Source organism: Balaenoptera musculus, chromosome 18, assembly GCF_009873245.2.
Source record: "Balaenoptera musculus isolate JJ_BM4_2016_0621 chromosome 18, mBalMus1.pri.v3, whole genome shotgun sequence".
Classification (NCBI taxonomy): Eukaryota; Metazoa; Chordata; class Mammalia; order Artiodactyla; family Balaenopteridae; genus Balaenoptera; species Balaenoptera musculus.
The window spans coordinates 3,750,828-3,776,088 of record NC_045802.1 but is presented as its reverse complement, the minus strand read 5'-3'; the positions used below and the strand labels follow the sequence as shown (position 1 = coordinate 3,776,088).

The window sequence follows — 25,261 nt, the reverse complement described above, 5'->3', positions numbered from 1 at the left end:
ATGAAAATTAACATCTTTTGTGCTACAAACAGTACCATTGAGGAAATGAAAAGACAGCCTACAGAAGGAGAAAAAATATTTGTAAATCATGTATCTAATAAATACTTTATCCAGAATACATAAAGAACTCTTAACAACTCAATAATAAAAAAGACAAATAATCCCATTAAAAAAACGTGCAAAGGACTTGAATAGACATTTCTCCAAACAAGATATATAAATGGCCAACAAGCATATGAAAAGATGCTCAACATCATTAACCGTCAGGGAAGTGCCTATCAAAACCACAATGAGGAATCGCCTCACACCTACTAGGATACCCAATCAAAAGATGGATAATATCAAGCATTAGCCTGGATGTGGAGAAACTGGAACCTTCACACATTGCTAGTGAGAATATAAAACGGTGCAGTCACTTTGGAAGCCCGTCTGACGGTTCCTCCAAAGGTTAAGTATACAGTTACTTCCTGACCCAGCACTTTCCCTCCTGGGTATGTACCCAGGAGAAATAAACACATAAATCCATACAAAACCTTGTACATGAATCTTCATAGCAGCATTACTCATAATAGTCAAAAAGTATCAACAATCCAAATGTTTATCAAAATGAATAGACAACACAGGGTCTATCCCTACAATGGAATATTATTCAGCTATGAAAAGGAATGAAGCACAGACACAGGTTACAACAGGGATGAATCTGGAAAACATCATGCTCAGTGAAAGAAGCCAGTCAGAAAAAAGACCACATTCTATAGGATTGCATTCCTATAAAATGTCCCAAATAGGCAAATCTATAGAGACAAGAGAGCAGATTCATGGTCGTTTAGTAATGAGGGGGGTTGAAAGGGTGAAGGAGGTGGGGACTGCCTGATATTGGATAAAAGAGTTTCTTTTGGGGGGAGGATCAAAATATTCTCAAATTGGTTGTAGTAATGGTTACAAAACTCTGAACATACGAAAAGCCACTGAACTATTATATATTTTAAATGGGAGAACTGTGTGATATTGGACTTCTCAATGAAGATGGTTTTTTAAAAAAGGGAGGGGACCATCATAAAACCAGGAAGCGCGGTCTTTCATTTCCAGATGCTCTGATCATCCCTCACTGTCTCAGGTCCCTCAGAGCTGTACTGAGCTTCCTGACTTCCAGGCAAAATGGGCTCCTCATCCATTGTTTCAAGCACATTTGAATCTGTTCCTCGCCCCCATGGTCCTCAGATGTCCTACAGCCACGCGCACAAAAGCAACATTTCCCTCCAGCACGGAGGCTCCAGCAGCCTCCAGCTCTCCTTGGCCTTCGGTGGCAGGTTCCGAATTAAGAAAAGCGATCAGGACAGCAAAAAAAAAAAAAAAAGAAGACAGGGAATATCATTATGTGAAGACAGACAGTCAGGGTTCTGGGGGGAGGTGTACTCGTGGGGACAATGAGAACAGATTCTTTGGTCTCGTACAGAAACCAGTAGGGGGAGGGGGCAAGGCTAGGGAGACCTGGGAGAGAAGACCTTCCTGATGGCAGGGCAGGGGGGCTTGCCCTCAGACTGGCTGGGCATCCCCAACGGGCAGGGTCCTGCGGTCTGGGCAGAGAGGCGTGGCATCACCAGGGCCTTCAGGTAAGGCAGAAATGGCAAGGCCACTTGTCAACGTGACAATGGTTATTCTAACTGGACCAGGCTCAAACCCACAGGTGGCGTTCCTCAGAGACTAAAACAGCAAGGAAGTTCAAAGCATCCCGATAGGGCTTCCCTGGTGGCGCAGTGGTTAAGAATCTGCCTGCCAATGCAGGGGACACGGGTTCGAGCCCTGGTCTGGGAAGATCCCACATGCCGCAGAGCAGCTAAGCCCATGAGCCACAACTACTGAGCCTGCGCATCTGGAGCCTGTGCTCCGCAACAAGAAAGGCAGCGATAGTGAGAGGCCCGTGCACCGCGATGAAGAGTGGCCCCCACTCGCCGCAACTGGAGAAAGCCCTCGCACAGAAACGAAGACCCAACACGGCCAAAAAAAAAAAAAAAGCATCCCGATAACAGGCTTCTGAGAAAGTATCAAAGGAAACAATGTATGAAAAGTGTATAACCGTAAAATCTAAGACCAGGCACCAGTGAAATGATTAATCCAGCAATATGCATTGAGCATTTAACAACCGCATACCAGGTGCTGCCTGAACACAGTGCTTTCAGAAACGGGAAGCTCCCCTCTCACCTTTCAAGTTGTTTACTGCAAAACTGGGGTGGTGCCACTCATCTTTATTTAGTTTATTCTCTTTATACATGCAGACCTCATTTTATCGTGCTTTGCTTTATTGCACTTCACCAGATACTGTGTTTTTTACAAGTTGAAAGCTTGTGGCAACCCTGAGCTGATCAAGTCTACTGGGGCTCTTTTTTCCAACAGCATTTGTTCACTTTGTATCTCTGTGACTCTGTGTCACGTTTTGGTGATTCTTAAAATATTTCAAACCCTGGACAGCAAAAATGATCACCACTCCCTAAAGGCTCAGATGATGGTGAGCATATTTTTAGCAATAAAATATTTGATTTGTTTGTACATTTTTTTAGACACAATGTTACTGCACACTTAATCGACTACAGTATAGTGTAAAAATAACTTATACACACACTGAGAAACCAAAAAATTCACCTGACCTGTGTTATTGCAATATTCACTTTATTGTGGTGGTCTGGAAACAAACCTATAGTATCTCCCAGGTCTGCCTATAATTTGCCTGACTTTCAAATCTCTATCAAAACTGGACCTTGTATAGCCAGTAGTCAATGGGTTGTAACCATCCCACCCTAAAAACCCTTCCTAGATTTCGAGAAAAGCCAGAAGAGGCATCTGGTTAGATCTTAAAACAAAAATTGTCACAGCACGGTCCCCAGCCAAAGCTCCTTGTGGACTGAAAAGAAACACCAACTGTCCATCAGGAAAGAGGCATCCAAATCCCACAAGACTTGGAAGTTGAGCGCATCCATCCGGAACCAAGGAACCAAGTCCTTGGGACCCTTCTAACATCCCACAAGCTTGAGGCCGAGTGTTTCAGTTTATCCTATGTGAATATGACCCGAGACCCTGGCTTTGATCACTTTGATCCGCTCAGAAGTCAATTAACAAAACAAAAATGCAAAAACCACTAACCGCCTTCCACGCAATCTGGGAGTGGACAGTTGAATATGTATTATTGTTTTGCTTTTTTTTTTCCCCCAAAGCTTATTCCCACGCACGGTTCTCTCACGTAAACCCAGGACTCAGACAAGTCAGAGTATGAGTCTCGGGCAGCCTCCGTGGGCCTACCTGCAGCATATGACCGCTTTGCACGAGAGGGCCAAGTCCAGGAAGCTTCTCCTGACCTCGAAGGACAGCGCGTACTTCAGGGTGTGCCCGTCAATGATGAGGGCCGCGTCGTTCTCCTTGCCCAGAAGACTCCCAAGGTCAGCGCAGTGCTGAGTAATGGCTGCCCGCGTGGCCTGAAACAAGGGTAGGGGGGTGGGCGGACGTGTCACATTTTAATAAATCAAAAACAGAAGCTAAAAAAAAAAAAAAAAAAAAAAAAAAAACCAGAAGCTTTTGAAAAGCCCAGAAATCTAACGTAAGTTCCTTAAAATGAAAACATGCCCGTTTTAATGTAAAACATACAGAGTTCAACTTGGCATATTTATACATTAAAATTACACTGGACTGCCCTCTAGGTCTGTGTTATAGGTGAAAACAGCCCCATGGTGATTTTTTTTTTTTAAGATTTTTTTTGATGTGGACAATTTTTAAAGTCTTTATTGAATTTGTTACCATATTGCTTCTGTTTTATGTTTTGGTTTTTTGGCCCCAAGGCATGTGGGAATTTAGCTCCCCAACCAGGGTAGAACCTGCACCCCCTGCATTGGAAGGCCAAGTCTTAACCACTGGACCTCTAGGGAAGTCTCCCCATAGTGATATTTACATTTGATATTTACAATAACCTACTCTGGTCGCCGTCTATGGCTGACCTAGAGCATCCAAATTCTTCTCCATTGGAACTTTAATTGCCTAGGTTCTGATGACTATCTTTCTCTCCCCTCCTTTATACTACATACATATTATTCTTGGTGTCCCTAGAACAGGAAACTCCATAAAAACAAATACGTTTTTTGGGAAAAGGTAACGTTGCTGGAGCTTAAATGCCAAGCATCTCTCAGTTCACACAAGGTCACCTTTAAAGCATCCAAAAGATATTAGAGGATATAAAAATAACACAAAAGATGAATTTCCATTCTCTGCTGAGATCTGCAGATTAAACCATTTCTCTCCATGTATCATCAGAGTAAGAAATGAACTGATAATTTTTTCATGTTACAAAAAATATCCAATAAATTAAACTGCCAATACCTTTTAAAATATTGCTACCAACCTAAATAAGTGCTTTGGTGTGATGTCTACTATCAGATGGAATTAAAGCACAGAACCACTCTTAAGATTTAAACACAAGGATGTTCTGATCTTCCAACGGAATTTGTGATTACGAATAGGATACCCAGTTCAAATATAATATATAAGAAGACAATTTTTGGCTCATGATAAAAAGCCTGCTTAAGTTAATCAGGGAAGCACACAAGTCAGCTGAAATTATTCTGTCTGGACAACTGTCCTTCGGCTAATAAGTTACATTTACATCTATCATCCGGTAACATAAATTACAATTAAGAAATATGTGGAATGAACAGGGATTCTTCCAGCCCTCGTTAAACTGAGGATCAGCTACCATCACAAAGTGAGAAGCAGAATATACTGTCTTACTGCTCAGTTACCCTTTAAACAAGAGACTTTGACAATATCAAAAAGACGCATCTAAGGCACAATTGTGGTGCTATGGTTAGGTGGCCTGGGGTCTGGTCCCAACTCTCCACTTATTACCTCTGTGACCTTGGGCAAGATACAAAACCTCTTTAAACAGCAGTTTTCTCGAGTGTAAAACAGAGCTAAGAATACTCACTTCATAGCACTTTTCTTATGAAAAGTGAGCTACTCAGAGTAACCTACTGGCACATAATAAGCATCCAGTAAAACCCATTCCTCTTCCTGTCACTATTGATTCATGAAGAACTTCCTACACCAAGGAAAACACACATCTCTGCCACTTCAGACAGTGAATAAATGCCAGAGGTGACAACGCCTGCTTTGTCAATGCAATAATAGAGGAATTGATAAAATAATGCTCTAAGAAAAAAGTTAAATTGACTTTTACTAAAAATAAAGGACACTTTATACTTCTTATTCTTGGTTAGTTGCATAATCCTGAATCTCAAACAAAACATCTATGTTTACTTTATCTGTGCAAACAGCCTGCCCTTTTAGAGTTTGGGTAGAGAAGAAAATTCCACCCACTTAGGGAAACCCCAGCTTGGCAGCCTGGGGGTGTCACCGGGGGAATCAGACAGGTCCGGGCAACTCTGGAGGGTGTGCCTGCCGGGGTCCAAGCACAGTGGACAGAAAACCCTCCTGGGAAACGTCTCTCCAAAGCAATTAGGCCGGGTGTGCAGATTTGGTCCACGGACAGCAAGCCGGCGCCGTGGCAGAGGCTCAGACCAGCCCAGGGTCCTTCGAGGAAGAGGCTGAGGACACAAATCCCTGAGACGCGCAGACCCTGCCTACGGCTTTTCTTCATGGGGACACAGCACCAGTGGAGCTACGCAGAGACAGTGATATTCTGAAGGGTACTTTCTCTACTTGGGGTTATTTCTGGAGTGTGCATGAGGACAGACCGGACACTGATGGCTCTTCTTCCTGGGGGCGGTCCAAGTGTTGGGGGTTGACCACCGATCACTGTGGGAGGCTCGGGCATGATGCGGAGGGGTGCCACCAAAAGAAGCCTGAGCCAAGGGAATATGATGGCAGAAACGTGCTGAGAAAACTATGTTCCTGATGTTACCAAGGCTCTTGCCCCAGCATCATACCCCTGCCCTTCCCGGGAATGGAAACCAATGGCTCTTATCTAAGTTCCAGGAGGAAGCTGCATAGAAAAAAACAAGAACTGGTTAGAAACATCTAGGCCCAAGATGGCGGAAGACTTGACTTCCAGCGGAATTTGAGCCTCACTGTACACACATTAGCTGCTAAATGACACACCCACCAGTGCCAGGACAGTTGCCAGTTGCCATGACAACCACCAGAAAAACTCAAACAACGACTGAAAAGGAGTACTGCATCAGCTCCGGGTCCAAACACATCCCTAGTCTCGGATAATTCCTGAATATTCCTGCTGCTCTTTCCAAATCCCTCCCTTTCACTCTGACCCTCCTATATATTTGGTATATATATCAGCTTCTCAACCCAGTTGGGTTGAGAAGCCGATTTGTGAACTAAGTGGCCGCTTCTCCATTCTTTGGCCATTCGGTAAAGCTTGCGCTGTTCCAGTGTCGGTATCAGTCTTGTTACTGGCTGTGCGATCCCTTTTCCTCCCTCCACCCCTCAACCCTAGTCTCCCCCTCCGGCCACATGAAGACAAACCAGGAAGAGAACCCTCCTCAGGCCCTGGATCTGCCGGCACCTTGATCCTGGGCTTCTAGCCTTCACAACCATGAGGAGTGAATTCCTGGTGTTTATTAAGCCACCCAGACCACGGTACTTTTGTTACAGCAGCCCGAGGTGACTAAGACGAAAGGTCACTGGCGATGCAGCTCTTCTTGGCAGAGCGGATATAGAGATGAAAGGACCATGAGGGCACAGTCAGTGCACAGGCAACAAGCTGTCACGTTTACTGCCTGGAGTAAGGTTTCTACTTTAACGTAGTAACTGCAGGGACACCATACACAACACGGGAGACAAGGCTGAGAATGCATGGTGGGGTGGGGGGTGGCAGGTGGTCAGGGCAAGGCCACTAGGAGCAGGCAATGCCCATGGGAGTAATGACCCCTTGGCTGTGCTGAACTGCACCCTGTAGAAACATGGCGGCCAAGCTGTCCGCTTGCAGTGAGAACACCAAACATTCCTAAATCACGCAACACCGATAAGAGAGATTTCACATTTATATTCCACTGACCGGGCATTTTCTCACACACTGGTAAAGAGTACAGTACATTAACAAATGGGTTCAACTAAACAATTACATGAGCCAAACCTATGACCGTCAACCAACCAAGATGTAGTTACTGGAGCTCCTACCATGCTCTATGGTATCTACCCCCATAAATCCTACAATACAATCAGGGCGTCAAATACACACACTAAAGAATGAACTAATCAAAACCTAATATTCTCCTGATGGGCAGATTGTAGATCTCACCAGGATCATACCCTTGCCTGGTGTGGCTCATTTTTGTGTTTAGCTGGAATTATACTAAATTTTAAATTTGATGAAGGCAGAAGCTCCTCTTGCCAATCTCTGATCACGTGAGAGCAGAACAGGTGCTCCATAAATGTGCTGACTTCCTAAATTAATTGATGTGTCCAAGCTAACCCTTCACTGTTAATATCTTTAAGAGATTATTTACTGGTCTTGGAGGCAGCGGTTTGTCTGACCTTCTTGTGGGCTATTCAGCCTTCCTGGTACGTTTTTACATTACATCTTCCTTAAAAATGATTGGTCCTTGATTCTTCTTATTCCATGTATCCTGGACTCTTTGCCGTCAATGTCCTCGAGGCCTAACCTTCCCCCTTACTTGAACCATTCTGTTCTCCCTGCACTTCACCTGCTCAGAATCACACCCGTGCCTTTGAAATTGAAAACCTTTCCTACCGCTGAACTCCCTCCAGATTCATCCTTCCAACTCCACCCTTGACTTGTCTCCAGACTCTACTTTGGTCTTTAATTCCTACGCTTTCAATGCCCACTCAGCAATAATCTTTGATCAAACCCAGACTAGCTCGGCTCACCACACATGTGTGGCAGAATATAGGTCCCTTCTGTGCAATTCTGGAGCAAGCCAATCGGAGGTGTTAATATCACAAACAGTTCCTTATTCTCAAATGCACTATGATTCAAAAGTCTATTTGTAAGTTAGTTATTGGGCACTTAGAATCTATTTTCCCAAAGGAACGATGTTACAAACTGTGGTTGGATCCCAGGGCCTGTTAACGCCTATTTAGCCTAGTTGTTAAAATTTATACTGCAGTCTCTGATTTTAATAAAAAACCGACTACAGAAAGTTACAATGGACTTGGCTGTTAGGGGGGCATAGGGAGCTGGGGCTGGGGCTTCATTCCCTGAAAGTTACGAAACATCCCGAAATTCTTCATTAGAATTTGCCTTTTAGGCATTATTATGAAAAAATATATTTCCAGCTTTGCACACATGTTCTTCCATTTTGTTTTCCTTCACAATTGAAAACACACACGACTTAAAGCCAAAAGTGGGCAACTCTGAGTAAAGGCTGATCCCTGAGCCACGCCAGACACTTTTCCCCAGACATGCTGCACGATGAACCCTGCGCTTCTTTATCAGTAAGGTCAGCACTTGCCTCTGCCTTTCCGGGTTTTTAAATAAGATTCTATAAACACCATAGACAGTGCTACCCTGTGATCTCGGGAAATGGTTGTCTCTCTGCTGATTCACAGATCAGAGGTTCATCTCATGGCCCCTGAGCACAGCTGAAGTGCACCCCGCTCAGCCTACAGGCAGATGGGACCTGGAAGGCGGTTCTACTGTTAATCACTTTAGATTCAGTAAACAAACCAGGAGAGACGACCATTTCTAGAACCCGGCTGCATTTTTACCAATTTGCAGATAGCAGGAATCTCTCCTCAAAATTAAACAGTGCCGGCAGCAGTGAACTCTGTCGAGGCAGGTCATCCTCTCCTTCCCCGAGCTCGGCGGTGTCCTGAGCAATTTCTGAGACGCCTTGGTAGCAGCAGCTGCCTCAGCCCTCACTTTGATGTTCTGCAAATTCCAACGGGCTCAGAGCTGACGATGCTGAAAAGCCAGGATGGCTCGAGTTTCAGGAGCGGCAACTCAACCAAATCATCACACTCAGCCTTAAAGTTCAGGAGCAAAGTACCTTCTCCTGAATGAACCTTGGGCCTGTGAGCCTCTAACGGTCATGCTCATCCTCTAGACCACAGGTTCAAGAGAAGAGGAATCTGCAGATAAGAAGAATCTATTAAATGTGTCATGTTTCAAGGACTTCCTATAATACAAATAATTTCAAGGAAGGTGAGATTATACTTCACAGGCGTGAAGCAAACATCCTAAAGAGATAATGTGGAGTCTTGCTACAGGTACCCAGGTGCCTGCCTGGTACCCGCAGATCACCTTTTATCACCACCCCCATCAGGCTTTTCTCTACACTGGCCGTCTCTACCTCCCATAGAATGTTTCCATTTCTGATAAAAAAAAAAAAAATTATCTTCTCAGTGTAAACCTACTCAATTTACTGAATTCACACTAGCATGTAACCTCTACAGAAGTCTTTTTGCTTTTGTTTTGTTTTTGTTAATCAGCTTCTTTGAACCTCTTCTACAGTTAAATTACAGAAGACTTCCACCATCCAAATGTCCCCTTGAGCCATTTTACAAGCACTCCCCTCCCCTCCCCCACCGCCAGCACCCAGCCATCATTGCTCCACTTCTGTTACTATAGTTTTGCCTCTTCTAGAATGCCGTACAAACAGAATCACAGTTGCTAGTCTTTTCCGTCTGGCCTATTCACTTAGCCTAATCCTTCGAGAGCTGTCCAAAGTTTTTGCACTTATCAATAGCTTATTCCTTTTTGTTTCCAAGTAGTATTCCAATGTATGACTACACCACAATTGTCCACTCACCTGTTATTACACATTGGGGTTGTTTCCAGCTTTAGGATATTCCAAATAATTTTACTATAAATATTTGTATACTAGGCTTTGTGTGAACATATGTTTTTATTTTTCTTGGGTAGATACCTAAATTGAAATTACTCCGTCATACCGTCTATACAGATACACGCAGAGCACACACACGTTTAACTTTATGGAAACCATGAGACTGTTTTCCAAAGTGGCTGCATCATTTTGCCTTCTCAACGGTCCCGTCTGAGCATTCTAGCTATGCCTCATTCTTGTCAACACGGACACCAGCAGTCTTTTTAACTTCAGCCTTAGATTCTAATGCCTACCTAGTGTTAGATTTAGTAGTTTTAATTTGCATTTCCCAAATGACTAACGGTGTCAAATCTCTTTTAATGCTTAGTGAATTAAATGGATTTCTATTTGCTGGGATTGCATGGCATACAACTAAGCGCAGTGGAATAGCTCACGTAATACACGGGGAATATTTTTTACGTAGGGTAATAACAACCATGTACGGAGGCTAGCGCCAAGAATCTCTCTTTAGGGCTGGAGACCCTAATTTTTCAGTTTCTTCTTTTCTTTTTACATCTTCCATCTCTAAAAGATCCACATTTTCCTGGAAAGGCATCCCCGGCAAGATTAGAAGAGAGATTCAGCAAGTGGGGCACGTGAAAGAAACTGGGCAGCAGCTGCTCACCAACAAGTATCATTTTTAAGAAAGAGACCATTTATTCACTTAGGCTTCAGAGCCTAGACAGTTTGAAAACTATCAATCACCACTATTTATTGAAAGAAAATTTGACTAACAGTTGTGACAGAGCTCAAATCACCGAGGTTAAAAACCTCCCTGAAAATATGTACTTTCTTTTGCTTCTCAAAGGATATTAAATAGCACACCTAATATGCTTAATTTATTTTCTTCCACAAAACGAGATTTTGATTTTAGCGCCAGGAATCCTTTTACATACTAAACAAATGTGTTCTTGCATAGCTGTGTATAAGATCTCAACAATAATGTAGATGCGTGAAAAAGCATTTGCTATTTGAACCTCTACTATGGACCCTTTTTGCTGTTTTTGAGAAAGGAGATAACCCTTTTTAAGAAATGATTTCAAAGTGTGACCCTCCCGCAGGAAGAATGTGACATCCGCATTTGTGAGGGATCACTCAGCTGCATATAAAATGACCCTCTATAATTCCACGGAACAGTTGCTTCTCACACATCTGCCCAGACTGGATCTCAGGAAGTCACTGTCTATTTTGGGGACACAATGAATCACATTTAAAATCATCACACTAGATAAACAACAAGGTCCTTCTGTAGAGCACAGGGAATTACATTCAATACCCTGTGATAAGCCCTAGTGGAAAATAATATGAAAGAGCATATGTATGTATAACTGAGTCACTGTGCTGTACGGCAGAAATTAACACAACATTGTAAATCAACTAGACTTCAATAAAATTAAAAATAAAAAAATAAAGAACTCACACAAAATACAACAGACAAAAAAAAAAGTACTGTCAGTGATTCTGAAAGAGTCACAAATAACACATTAATCTCTAAAGTACCTGATGCACTCCAAGCTTCTTGGGCACCCCCCTCCCAAAAAGAATCATCACACTCACCAGGAATAATTTTACTGTCACCACAACAACCTCAGCTTAACTACTTAATTTCCTAACCTTTGGAGATTTACATTTTTAACTTTTAACATATGTATATTACATTATATATCTATAATATAGTCATTGGTTTAACTATTTCTAAAGTCGCCTTGATTCTTGGATGAATTATAAAGTGCCCAAAGCAAACACAATGGTGACTGAGTTTAGAAATTTTAAAACAAAGTACTGCAGAAAAAGTTGCTAGAGTATTTTTAACGAACTGTGTGATTAAGTATGTCAGCTAAACTTTGGCAGAGGAAGACAGAGTGCTATTAGTCTCACACAAAAAGATAAAATACCCCAACAAGGACCCACTGTATAACACAGGGAACTATACTGAATATTTTTTAATACTGAGTACAATACTCAATAATAATAAGGGAAAACAATTTGAAAAAGAATACATATGTATATATACACATATATACATACACATGTATACATATACATATATATGTATGTATAACTGACTCACTTCGCTGTACAGCTGAAACTAACACAACATGGTAAATCAACTATACTTCAATTAAAGAAAAGATAAAATACCAATTGCAAACTAAAGATCTACATTTGCTCTACAGTGACAAATGCTAACATCTGTCACGTCCTCATAGGGAGCACATCGTAGGTACCACAAAATCATCTCAATGCTTGAACTACCTATTTGCTGTATGATAAGACCAATTTCTTAATAAACATATGCTAACTTTTAAAATAAACCTTATGGATGCCATGTAAGAAAATGAACATCATAATATTAATTTCCCAGCGTTGGGGATTTAACCTTTTAATGTTACTATTTCGATAACACAGCCTTTGCACTTCCTACTTCTAAAGGCTTCTGGACTCTTAGAGGAATTATAATGTGTCCAGACTGTGTTTAGACCGGTGTGAACAACAAAAACAGTAAAAAAAAAACAAAAAAAACCAAAACATTTCTGAAAGAGAAATAGTGAAGGCAGATCATGAAAGGTCCCCAAATGCACGTGTGGCAGCATTAGGCTGGGCTGACAGGCAGTGAAGGGTGTAGCCACGCGAGAAAATGGGCCCTTGGGCTCCCATCCCGGGTCCACGGAGGCGAAAGCACGGGACACGAAGGGCGGGGCCTGGCTGCCACCCACATGCTCCCCAGTCACAGCTGACCCACCCTGACCCGGTTCTGGAAGGAGCCTGCCCGCGGGTCCTCTTCAGTTTTCCTGGAATCGCTGTCGTTGGGGAGAACAGGCTGTCACGTGAGAAGAGAGACCAGCTGCCTACCCACCTCTGCTCTGCTAGGGACACATCTCACGTCAGCGTGGGACACGGTCACACACTTACACACTTCCTGAACGATCGTCTCCAGTCGGAAAAGTCGGGGGGCATGTTCCATGACACACACATCTTCAAAATAAATAAATAAAACCACATGAATCAGTAAAAGTGTAGGAAAGGTCTCGTTTCCACGGGAGACCTCCACCCTGATGACGGAGCGGGGAGGAAGCCTCGTCGCGTTTCATCTGGGCACCTGGCCGAGAGGCAGACCCCACGACCAGCCAGGGCGGGCGAGGGCGGGCAGCCTGGGACACTCCTCACCTTGCTCTCCGCAGACTGGCAGGGACTCAGGGTTATGGAGATAAAGTTGACACTGAAATACAGAGCAAGGACAAAAAGCCTTCATGTCCCCTTTACCCATTGAGGGTCTATTATGTGCATACGCTTCTAGGGGTAGAGAGGCCCAGAGACAAAGAAAGAGCCATAGAGACAACACACAAGAGCCAAAACTCGCCGCGTGCGCACATCCAGGCCGCAGGACCGAAGGCCCGTGAGGCGCGGGGACCCCAGGCGTGCGTTAGGATGCGCCGGGGGACACGCCGCGGGCTGCGGTAGCGGGAAGCACGAGGACGCCTTCCCAGGGCCTGCGGGGAGCTGGCGCGGGCTTCTACGTATAAAAGGCCCACCAGGTGGCACGCCTGCAAGACGGAAGGAGGACACAGGGCAGCTAAGGGGCCTTCACGTGATGAGGGTCCCGCCTTGTTCGGGATGATGGAGACAAAACCAAGAGACGCGCTGAACAAAGAGCGCGCGGTGCTCGGTGAACAGTCGGAGGCCGAGAGGCAAGACGGGGCTGAGTGTAAGGCTCTCGGCAGGCGGATAAACCGGGCATCACCGGGAAAGGCCCGGGAGGATGGGGGGGCGGGGTAGCCCGGGACCGGGGGTCAGAGCAGAGCGGATGTGACTTTGTGCGGAGAGAGTAGGGTCTTTGGGTTAAGAGGAAACCCCTGTTCCCTGCGAGACCGCGGTGGGCAGGCCGGCTGGATGGCGGGCGGCACCCGGCCTTGCTCTGGGGGGCCCTGCTTCTCGGAAGCCACGCCGGCCACTGCGCCCGCAAAGCTCCCACGGAACATCCGCAGCTTGTTCCGTGTGGATCACGTGACCTCTCCATCCACGCTGCCCCCAGAACGGAAAGGAAACCATGTGGGCAGTCTCCCTACTCCTCCTCGGTGAGCAAAGCCAACAAAGCTCAGCACCTGCTGAGCGACGGCCGCCGCTCCCTGGACACCGACCCCGGCAGAGCCATCGCTCACCGTCGGCGGAGAGCCATCCCCGCTCTGCTCGTGCTGGTCCCCTCCGCGCATCAGCACGTGCCCGGGGTCACGGGCTTTCTGCTAAAGTTCTGAGAGTCCTGGAGGCGCCAGCTTCGCGGACCATTCACACCTTCAGTAAGTAGGCAGGGATGCGACTGAGACACGGCCGTGACCCCAGGGCCAATCTCCCTGGGGGCACGTATGGGGCACATGCACGGGGACACATGCCAGGGGGGAAGGTCAAGCAGGGCCAGGAAGGAGTCCATCGGAAACTGGACACGAGTGGCCTCAGTCAAGCAGACAGCGACTTACAGGCCAGAGCACAACAGTCTAGGCTTAACTGGACAAAAGGTCCCGACAGTCCATTTGAGGCCAGGAAGTATAATCCATAGGTTGATTTTAGGTTATTCCTCCCACCTTAAAACAAAAACAAAAAACAAAAAAAAAAACCCTACTTCACCCAAAATTTAAAAAACAAAAACAAAAACAGGCACTTTCACATGAAAGCTCTGATACCAGTTTCTCTTGAAAACTACAGTATCGGGGACCCCTGGGCCCGTGTCCTGCATGGCCGCTGGGCCTGAGATACAGGAAGGACCTCTCCTGGCTACGACGCCTCCCCTCCCCACTGACTGCCCCTCGGTACTGGGCACTGGGCATCACTGGCTCCTGGGAACGTGCCGCTCTGTTCCTCTGCCCACCTGCCACTAAAAGTGGGAATAACTGTGAGGAGGGCAGCCACGGCACCCTAGTTCAGGGACGCTGATCGACCTCAAACATTCCCTGCACATTGCTGGCCCTGCAGGACTGTGCTGGACCCGCTCACCTTGGTGAGCACCGTCTTCTTTGATCTTTAACGGGACACGACTGGCGCTTCTCTCAGGGCTTTCCGGGCTGTTTCTAATACGGGTGCAGGGTTCTATGTTCCACCCAGCTGACAAAGGATCAGCCTCTACAACTAAACTAGTAATTTTGAGAGAACATACAAATTCCCAGATGTAAAACCCAAAAGGGATCCAGAGGAATGAAGATTTCCTGAAGCTTCTTCAATGGCTTTCTGCAGAGATTTCACCTCTAACACACACATACACATACACACACACACACACACAGACACACACACAGACACAGAGCCTTCCAGATGGCTAGCATTTCTATAGGGAAAGATAAAGCGTCCACTTTACTATTTAAAAACTTTGAATAAGATGGCATACTCGATGTAGTAGTTAGGAACTTCTAAAGTGCCTATGAGAGTTTCCTTCTTTATATATATATTTTGGGGGTCGCAAGTCTTAGTACTAAAAGCTTGAGAGAAGAGATGAAAAGCTATTCTGAGAAAAATATATATATACATCCTATATATTATATATATGGCATATATGATATATAAAATACTTATATACTATATACACTATAATATACCATACCAAATAGTTTTACATATATATATATATCACAAACCATTTTTGTAAACCTTACTAAACTCTATTCAACAAATACTATGCTGTTACATATAGGTGATACTCAAAGTATTGGAGATATAAAGATATAATAGATTCCCCCCTGCCCACCAGTCTTTAAGAAGCATGCTTTCTACCAGGGACACAAGAATGGAAATGCTTGATTTGGTCAGAAGAGTAGCACAGGTCTACTAGACTGAGCGTGTACTTCTGTGTGAATGTTGGTAGGCGGGACAGGCACTTTGCAATTATCCGCAGACCCCACCACTCCTTAACGTACCATTATAGAGAGCTGTGGAAAAAAAAAAGAATAATAACGTAAATGAAAGAGAAATAGATTCTAACAGGGGAGAAACAAGGAGCAAGAGAAAACTACTAAAAAAAAAAAAAAAACAAAGCCCAGAGATTAGTTTATAATTGTCAACCTTTAAAGAGAACTAAAGAGGAAAATTTAATACTGGAAAATTTAGCAGAGATTCACGATGGACAAAAGGGTACCCCAGCAAAGAATCAACTCTGCAAGGGAACTGCATGCAGCCTGACACCTGTCCTCACCCATCAGCATCCGTGGAGGAACACCTAGACACCCCCTGGGAAGCTAGGCTTGGGGCGAGGGGGAAAGATCCTGGGTTAAGAAAGGTGAATTTCTTTTTCTTAACTTTTTAAATTTTTAATTGAAGTATAGTTGATTTAGAATATTGTGTTAGTTTCTGCTGTACAGTACAGCAAAGTGATCCAGTTATACATATATATTCTTTTTCATATTCTTTTCCATTATGGTTTATCCCAGGATATTGAATATAGTTCCCTGTGCTCTACAGTAGGACCTTGTTGTTTATCCATTCTATATTTAATAGTTTGCATCTGTTAATCCCAAACTCCTAATTTATCCCTCCAGAAAGCTGAGTTTCTGAATCCTATAAGGAAAATGATTCAGGGCTCAGCCCAAGGACCTGTGTTACCCTCAGGGCACTCAGCAAGCCCACCTTCTCCACATTTACTGCTGGACCCTCTCACCATCTGCCCTCCTGGGGAGGAGGGCTCTCTTGGCTGATGCTTTCACTGCTACCTCTCGAGGCTCAGGAGGAGGTTGACCCGAAGATATGCTCCAATCTTTCCCAAGGGAAAGGATGGCTTGGGGGAGGGAGCCGTGCGTGGGGAGTGGAGTCTGGTCCAGGGGCTGGGTCAAGAGCCACACACGGTGAGGCCGGGCTGAGGAAGAGTCGATATGAAGACTTCAGGAGCAGAAATACCGGGGTGGGGGGTGGGTAACAAACCCAGGCCGTGGGCGGGGCCATCACCTTCAACAACAGCTGGACGACCTTGGTGGAGACGGAGAGAGGGCGGAGACCAGAGGGATGAGGGGAGGGGAGGGCGGGTGGACACACGGTTCAACTTTGGAGCCTGTTAATTACATGAGGTGCATTGATCCATCCTTCTCAGATGTAGTTCAAAGCCTAACAAACTCCTCCAAGACAAGTTTTAAAAGTTTAAGTTATTCCCAAATTGAACAAGCCCGAAGACACACGAGGGCTCAAATTCACTAGGTATCTGTGCTACAGATTACCCCCCATCCTCCAGAATAAAAGAAAAATTACCAACACCAGAAATATGTGGGAAATGATGATTTGCAAGAGACCAGAGTGTCCCTAGTGCTTGAAACTATGTAGAGAATAAAAAAAGAGAAGCGGCTCTGTTCTCCAGACTTACATTTACTAGGTTCTAAATCCAGCCCAGATTTGACCTTTGCTTTAAATAGATTTTCTTGGAGAGAAGGGAAGAAAACATTGATTCATCCGAGACTTCTGAACGACCTACTGTTCACATTACTTGAAATAATGTCTGCTTTAAATCAGAATTCTTGAGACACAGAAATAAATATACCAAGAGGTTTCTAATTCTGTGCTTTCACCAACGGATTATTTTCATTCACAACAGTGGACGAACTTGATACGGCCTTTCCAGAAGAAGGCCTGCGACCACAGAGCAGAACGCAGGGAGGAATCAATCAGATCACTGCCATCCAGGCTCAGGCTTCAGCCTGTCTCGAGATCAACACTTTCAAAAGAACAAATAAGAGAAGTATGTCAAACGGAGAGGACTTTTCAGGGGTTTCCAAGGCCTGTGTTAATTTAGCAACACTTGGGGAATGAGGGAAACCTAGCAGCAAAAATGTTTCCAGGAAGATCGAAAAAGGTGAAACCAGAATCATTCAATACCAGGACTGTTCCCTCAGTAAATGTGAAACATACAAGCTTCCCACCCTGCTAAACACAGTCATTCAGATCAATGTCACCCATGGAAGGGCTAATTAGGCGGTTAATCTATAATCCTGGCCCTAAGCCTTCTTAGTCTATCCTTTACCAGTTTTATTTCCTCTCACGAGTTTTGAGCATTTCACTGTTCATTTTACACCACTGTCAGAAGACAGCTGGAGAGAGAAATACAAATACAATTGACCCTTGAACAACACGGGTTTTGAACTGTGTGGGTCCACTTATATGGAGATTTTTTTTCCAATAAATAGAGCCCCTGTATTTTCATTTTACAGATCTTTCAATTAACTGCGGGGAAAAGTTTGTGTTCGATTAGAGATCACAATATGTGAAATCAAAAGAACGAGGGTTTGAGTCCTGATTCTACCCCAAATGTTTCAGCTTTCTGCCCTCCTGGGTGAGTTATCAATTCCTTTGTTTTTGAGGCAGATAGTAATACATAGATTTTTGACTACATGGGGGTCGGCGCCCCTAACCCCTGCGTTGTTCAAAGGTCAACTAAATAAATCAAATAGAATTTATCTCAGACGTAGTTCAAAGCCTAATAAACTCCTCCAAGACAACTTTTAGAGGTTTAAGTTATTCCCAAATTGAATAAGCCCAAAGACTCACAAAGGCTCAAATTCACTATGTAGCTGTGCTAGATTACACCCTGTCCTCCAGAATAAAAGAAAAATTACCAACACCAGAAATATGTGGGAAATGATGATTTGCAGGAGACCACTATCTATTTGCTTCTGGTTGGGAAAGAATTTGAAAACGTACTTCTGGTACCAATGTAGATAAATGACGTCAGGGTACCAGGCAGGTAATAAAAGTATGGTTGACATTAAGGAGTGGTGGGGTCTGTGGCCAATTGCAAAGTGCCTGTGTCACTCACCAATATTCACCCAGAAATACACACTCAGTCCAGGAGACCTATATGACTCTTCTTCCAAATCAAGCATTTTGAGAATCTCATGTGTCTAGAAGACTTACAACCCAAAGGACCAACTACAGTCCATAGAGACAGGGCTAATGCAGAGAAGAAGCAGAAATCGCTCATCCACACGCCCCGGCAGAACCTCCCCTTGGATGTGGCAGCTGCTGCAGCTTCACACCCAAGGGCGATGTGTTCACCGGGCCTCCCTCTTCACCGGTCTCCTCGGCCGTCTCACCCTATGCACCATTACTAAAATAGCCTCACATGGTAATATTGGCAAGTCATCTTTCTGTTTATGGTCTTTTGTTATTTCTGTCCTATCCAAGTCAGTATTTAGAGATCACTTGAATGTTTAGTATTTGTTTATTTTATGGCTTCCGTTATTAGAGCTTTCAACCTTTTATGGCAAATGACCACAGAGTCTCTCTCTAGTTGTAGTAAGAATGTCTTCTTTAAAACTCAAGGCAAGGGACTGCCCTGGCGGTCCAGTGGTAAAGACTCCACCTTACAATGCAGGGGACACGGGTGCGATCTTGGTCAAGGAACTAAGATCCCACGCGCCGCGGGGCAAATAAGCCCGCGTGCCGCAAACTACAGAGCCCACGTGCCACAACTAGAGAGAAACCCGAGCAGACTGCGCACCGTATGGAAAAGATCCCACGTACCGCCACTAAGACCCGACGCAGCCAAAAATAAAGAAAATAAATAAATATTTTTTTAAAAAATTAAAATTCAAGGCAAGACTGTTAGGTATTTTTTAAAAAGTCATTAATATGTGTGAAACCAAGCAGAAGGAAGCGGCCTGGACAAGTCAGCCTGAGCTCCGGGCCCTGTGAGAATACCACCCTTAAGTAACTTACCCATCCACTGCAGGGGGAGGGGGGAGCTTTTTTTTTTTAATTTAATTTAATTTATTTTATTTTTGGCTGCTTGGGTCTTCATTGCTGTGCGCGGGCTTTTCTCTAGTTGCGGCGAGCGGGGGCTACTCTTCGTTGCGGTTTGTGGGCTTCTCATTGCAGTGGCTTCTCTTGTTGGGGAGCACGGGCTCTAGGCACGTAGGCTTCATTAGTTGTGGCTCGTGGGCTCTAGAGTGCAGGCTCAGTAGTTACGGCGCACAGGCTTCGTTGCTCCGCGGCATGTGGGATCCTCCCGGACCAGGACTCGAACCCGTGTCCCCTGCATTGGCAGGGGAGGATTCTTAACCACTGCGCCACCAGGGAAGTCCGGGGGAAAAACCTTTAATGCTGCTGTCAACCAATCCACACACGTGAATCCTCAGAGCAGGCCTCGCAGCCCAAGAACTTTGGGGAAAGACATCCCGCAGCTGAGAACCAATCGGGTTCAACGGTCCTCAGGGTGTAACATTATCCATCGCCCTGCAGAAACCCACCAGGTGACGGCTTCGCCAACAAAGTAAGCAGAGGGCACAGATCACCTCGCCAGCCGTGGGCCCCGTGCAGGGAAAATAACCCCAATACAGAAGGTGGGGGAAATGACTCCCGTTTGAGTTTTAAGAGCTTTCATCACAGACGAAGAGAACTGTGGCCAATTAAAGCAGCAACACAACTAAGGAAAACAGCGGCCGGGGAGCAGGCCAGGCTCCAAGGGCGCATGGGGTCCCAGGGCCAGACTGCGGGGAAGGGCTTTACTCCTTCCTGGTCACCATCTCTCCAACCTGCGAGGTGTTTGGAGAGGAGGGTGGAGGGAGGGTCCAGTTAACCACAGACCCACAAGGAAGAGGGGAAGGCTAGGAAGGCAGAATTTGGAAATGCACTGTGGCTGCCTGAGACCAACGCTTCCCCAGATCTTCCCACATTTTCATTAAAACTGCAGTGACGCTTCTTACTGTAATAGAGTCTGAATTACAAAGAACAGCAATCCTAAGTTTTTTCCCCAAAAACATTAGCTTTCCTGAAGCTACAGTTACGCACATGTAGTCACGCGCAGAGAATGACGTGTGGTCGTTTTGCTTCTGTTTGACATGTTTTTCTTCGACGTTCCAGCCAAGGACCCGAGTGTTCTTTTTGGCCTCGATTACAGTCAAACACAGCCACTCGGGGAGAGGCTCACCCTTTATCAGTGAGAGGGCGACCCAGACCCCATCCCCGGCCGTCAGCCCAAAGCTTTCCCCTCATCCCCTCTCTTCTGAAAAGTACACGGAATGGAACAGACCGCTGAGGGTCTCCTTTCTCCTTGCCATCTTAGATCACTGTTCTCACACATTTTCAGCAACTAAATCATTTTGAGGTATTCTCAAGGAGCCGCCTGCTTTGTTTTGGTAAGGGGCAGGAGGGAGGTAAAAAGAGAAGGAATGAAATGGCCGGATCTATGGAGCGGAAGCAGGCCCGTCCACAGTTCCTACTGGACCACGTCCCTCTTGCCACCGGGAGAAACCGCTGCTCCTGGAGCTGCCCTGGAAACTGCGAGAAGGGCTCCCCACTGGCTTCCTTCCCCGACTGGACTCAACAGAGGGGCCACTGCCCAGAGCCCACGGCGGCCAGGACGGCAGGAATGCACACAGGCCGCGCTGCTACCCCAAATCACACACCTGTCCGTCTCTGGAAGAAACACAAGCATGGAAACTTAAAGGAAACACTAGGGGAGGGAAGCACAAACATTTCATTCTGCACCCAATACAGGACGCATCTTCTAAAGCATCAGCACTGAGGCCAAGCTCACCTTCAAAACCAGCTGTTTCCCTCTCTTCAGAGGAAACATCCCAAGGCTGTCTGACCACATTCTCTGCAATGACAATTACCAGGGGGTGGCTGGCACACTGAACCCAGTCAACCTGAAGACCTCAGGCCCGCTTAGATGCACGGAGCCCCTTTTATAAAACCTGCAAAGAAACCCGTGCCAGGAACCCAAAGGCCTTGCCAGCTGAGATGAGTAAAACCATGAATGGAGAAGGCACCTTCGTGATGGTGACGTGAGCCCCTCACTTTACTTTCAGAGAAATGGGTACAGAGCTCGTAACGGCACGACCCGTGGAGGCTGCAGACCACGCCCCTCATCTAGAGCTTTCCACGCTCGGCACTTTTCTTCCCTCCATCTCTGCACACTGTCCTCTGAACCTGGAGCATGGCCTCCAGGACCTTCATGCCCACGTCCCTTTAGCCACATCACTTCCCAGGCTGCCGTAGCTAACCCTGAACAGGTGGCTTAAACAACAGAAAACCATTCTCTGGCTGGCAGTCTGAATTCAAGGTGTCAGCAGGGCCAGGATCCTCTGACGCCTGAAGCGGGGGGTACTTCCGGCCACTTCCTACCTTCTGGCGGGTTGCTGACTGCGGCCTCTGCCCCCGCACTCTCCCTGTGCACACGCGTCTCTCCGCAAGAGGACAGGGCCCACCTCCCCAGCAAGACCTCATCCTGACTGATCACATCTGCAGTGACCCGGCTTACAAATACGAATCCCCATGCTGCCCTAATCCCCTTGACCTTCTGGGTTTCATTTTTCCTAATCCACCATCAACAGTCTGTGTTCTCATCTACAGAGCATCAGAGGAGAAAGACACTACCAAGACCAAGTGGTCTCAGTGAATGTCACTCAACCTGGAAGGGGCCCAGGATGGTGACCTTGGCCCCGCCCTCTCCCGATCGTCCCTCACAATCCCCACCTTAGTTTCAGAGCAGTCATTCATTCGTTCAGAAGATTTGCAAATACTTACTGTGTGCTACTAGGCAGTTAACTTATGTTCAAGACTTGATGGTACCCAAGATGAATAGAATCCCCTGCTCCCAGATTAAGAGTGTGTCAGGAATATGCACAAGTGAACACACAGTGCTAAGTGCGACAAGGGCCAGGATTCAGGCAGCAAAGGAAGCTGCCAATGCATCCAGGAAGCCCTAACCCCAAAGGATGTCACATCCCATCATCTCCCCCCGGAGTCTGTCCCCGGCCTTCTGATGCTGCACCTCTACCCCGGCGACAGCAGTCGATTCCACAGCTTCTGCTGGTTGGCTCCCAACCACAGCCTCAACGTCCCTCTGTGTTACAGCTGGGTATCCTCTTGCCGTTGTCCAGCAGGAGGTCCCAGTAGCACCTGGAACTCATTAAGCCCACAGCAAAGGTCCTTGCCAGATTTCCAGTCTGTCCCTGCACAGCTATTACTTTCTAGTTAATTTCACCCCCAGACTCTCAGTCATTCAAACTGGAATCCTGTTATCTTTCCTAACCCTTCCTTCTCTTTCGCCCATCCCCCCCCCCCGTTTCCAAGCATAATTTTTAAATTCTTCCTAGAAAACTTTCCATTACTGTCTACTTTTTTTCCATTACCATACCCTAGATTCATGTTCTCATTAATTCACTGTGAATCTTGTAAAGACATCTGCACCTGGTTACCTCTTCTCAAATCTCTACCAACTGCAACCCAACTTACAGATAGATAACTTGCATTTTCGTCACATGTTACAGCTTATAAAATGCTTCCAAACAGAAACAGACTCACACAGACGCAGAGAACAGACTTGTGGTTGCCCAGGGGGAAGGGAAGGGGGAGGGATGGAGTAGGAATTTGGATTAGCAGATGCAAACTATTATACAGAGAATGGATAAACAACAAGGTCCTACTGTAGAGCATAGGGAACTACGTTCAATATCCTGTAATAAACCATAGTGGAAAAGAACACAAAGAAAGAATGTACATATACGTATAACTGAATCACTCTGCCACAAAGCAGAAATTAACACAACACTGTAAATCAACTAGACTTCAACAAAATAAATGCTTCCACACCAACCGCCTTTCACCCCCATGTCAGCTTGCAGTGGTTGGGAGAGGGAGAATTATTCTCCTTGTCTTGGGAAGAGGAACCGGCCTGAGAGGTTAGGCGACCTGCCCAAGGTCACAGAGCAGAGGCAGAGCAAGCTCTCAACCCCAGCTTGGACATCAGGTCCTGACCGCACTGCCACACAGCTGCACAGTCATCGTTCGACGGACACCGACTCCAGCTCGCTGCACAGAACACGTGCCCGGCGGCCAGCCACAACCTGGGAGGCGTCTCCCAGACGGACGCGGCTCTAGCGGCCTCACCCCTGCTGGCTTCCCCCCAGCCCTGCCCTCCTGCTGCAAAGAGCCCATCCCCACCCCCAGGCGCTGCTCGCGGGGGAGGGGGCAGAGCCGGCACCTGGAGGGAGGCGCGAGGCTGAACCAGCAGTGATCGCTCGGCACCTTGGGTCTAGGTAACCCAGTGAGCTCCGCAGCTCCCCAGTGGGGCTTTTAACTCCATCAACTCAGCAAGGCTCCTGGCCACGACCTCCAGCTGCTGCCAGCCCCATCACGGGGTACCTGTCCCTTTCTCCCCAGCCTCTTCCATGACTGCAAGATGACCACCCTAGGCTTGGAAATCTATTCAGCACCAGAGGCCATGACTACTCAGTGGGGTGAAGCTCAACCTCCCACACAGGCAATAAATGCTGGATGGCAATTCATTAGTCATCAGGTGCCGGCAGGCATGAGGGACGCAGAGCTGAAGGCCAAGTTCTGGCCACCACGAACGACCTGTGCCTCCATGACCCCCCACCCCCCACCTCCCTCAGCCCGGGGAGCATGAGCTGTCAGGAGCCATCTTCCACTGACCTTAAACTTCTTACATTCCTGCATCATGGCCACCATGAAAACCTGACTTTCTCACAAGACATCCCTTGCCTCATAACCCCCTGTGGTATTTTCTGTGTCCCCCCCCGCCTTGCTCCCCCCCCTCTCTCGTGTGCCTCCCATCATCACGGGGCTCCTTCCAGCACCTCTGGACCTCCCTCATCACCACCTCTCCTCCCTCTGAAGTATCACCCACAAACATCCTTGCTCCCTTCCTGTTTGCAGTTACTGGATAAACTCTTTCAAGTTCTCTTTTTGAGGACAGAGGAGATTAAAGATGGTTGAATTCAAACACGAACTGAAGACCGTGACAAGACGCTTTCCCATAAAAACCCTGACAGAGAACCCAGGCCGTCTGTTTTTCCTGCTGCCTGTTACTCCCCTTAGACTTTACCAAGACCAAGATCTTCTACACTTGCTAAATTAATCTCCCTATTCACACTTTTCCCCAGAACCACCTTCTACCACCTCCTGCCTGTTGGAGCACCATTCATTCTTTTTTTTTTTTTTTTAAACTTTGGGTTTATTTATTTATGGCTGTGTTGGGTCTTCGTTTCTGTGCGAGGGCTTTCTCTAGTTGCGGCAAGCGGGGGCCACTCTTCATCGCGGTGCGCGGGCCTCTCACTATCGTGGCCTCTCTTGTTGCGGAGCACAGGCTCCAGACGCGCAGGCTCAGTAGTTGTGGCTCACGGGCCTAGTTGCTCCGCGGCATGTGGGATCTTCCTGGACCAGGGCTCGAACCCGTGTGCCCTGCATTGGCAGGCAGATTCTCAACCACTGCGCCACCAGGGAAGCCCCATTCATTCTTGAAAAAGGAATGCGATGCTTCTCCCGTTCGCAGTCTCCTGGGAGCTCCAGCCCGTGGATTTTCCTGACCACCTTCTAAAAAGTCACACAGAAGCCAGGCTAAGGTACTTACATGTAAAGTCTTAAAAAACAGGAAACTGTTACGGGTGTTAGACCAGCATCATCGATAGAACTTTCTGTGATGATGCAAATGTTCTTCTGTTCTGTCCACGTGTGGCCAGTGAGCACCTGAA

The 25,261-nt window shown here is 46.4% G+C and overlaps 1 protein-coding gene across 2 annotated transcripts in view; it reads right to left on the bottom strand.

Moving 5' to 3' along the window:
- LOC118884388 (phospholipid-transporting ATPase IB) overlaps nt 1–25,261 on the bottom strand; it is a 545,038-nt gene that overhangs the window by 283,353 nt on the left and 236,424 nt on the right. For both annotated transcript variants that reach the window (XM_036832038.1, XM_036832037.1), the window contains exon 25: nt 3,295–3,467. In XM_036832038.1, the coding sequence (XP_036687933.1) occupies nt 3,295–3,467 (173 nt within the window). The remainder of the gene's footprint in view (nt 1–3,294; nt 3,468–25,261) is intronic.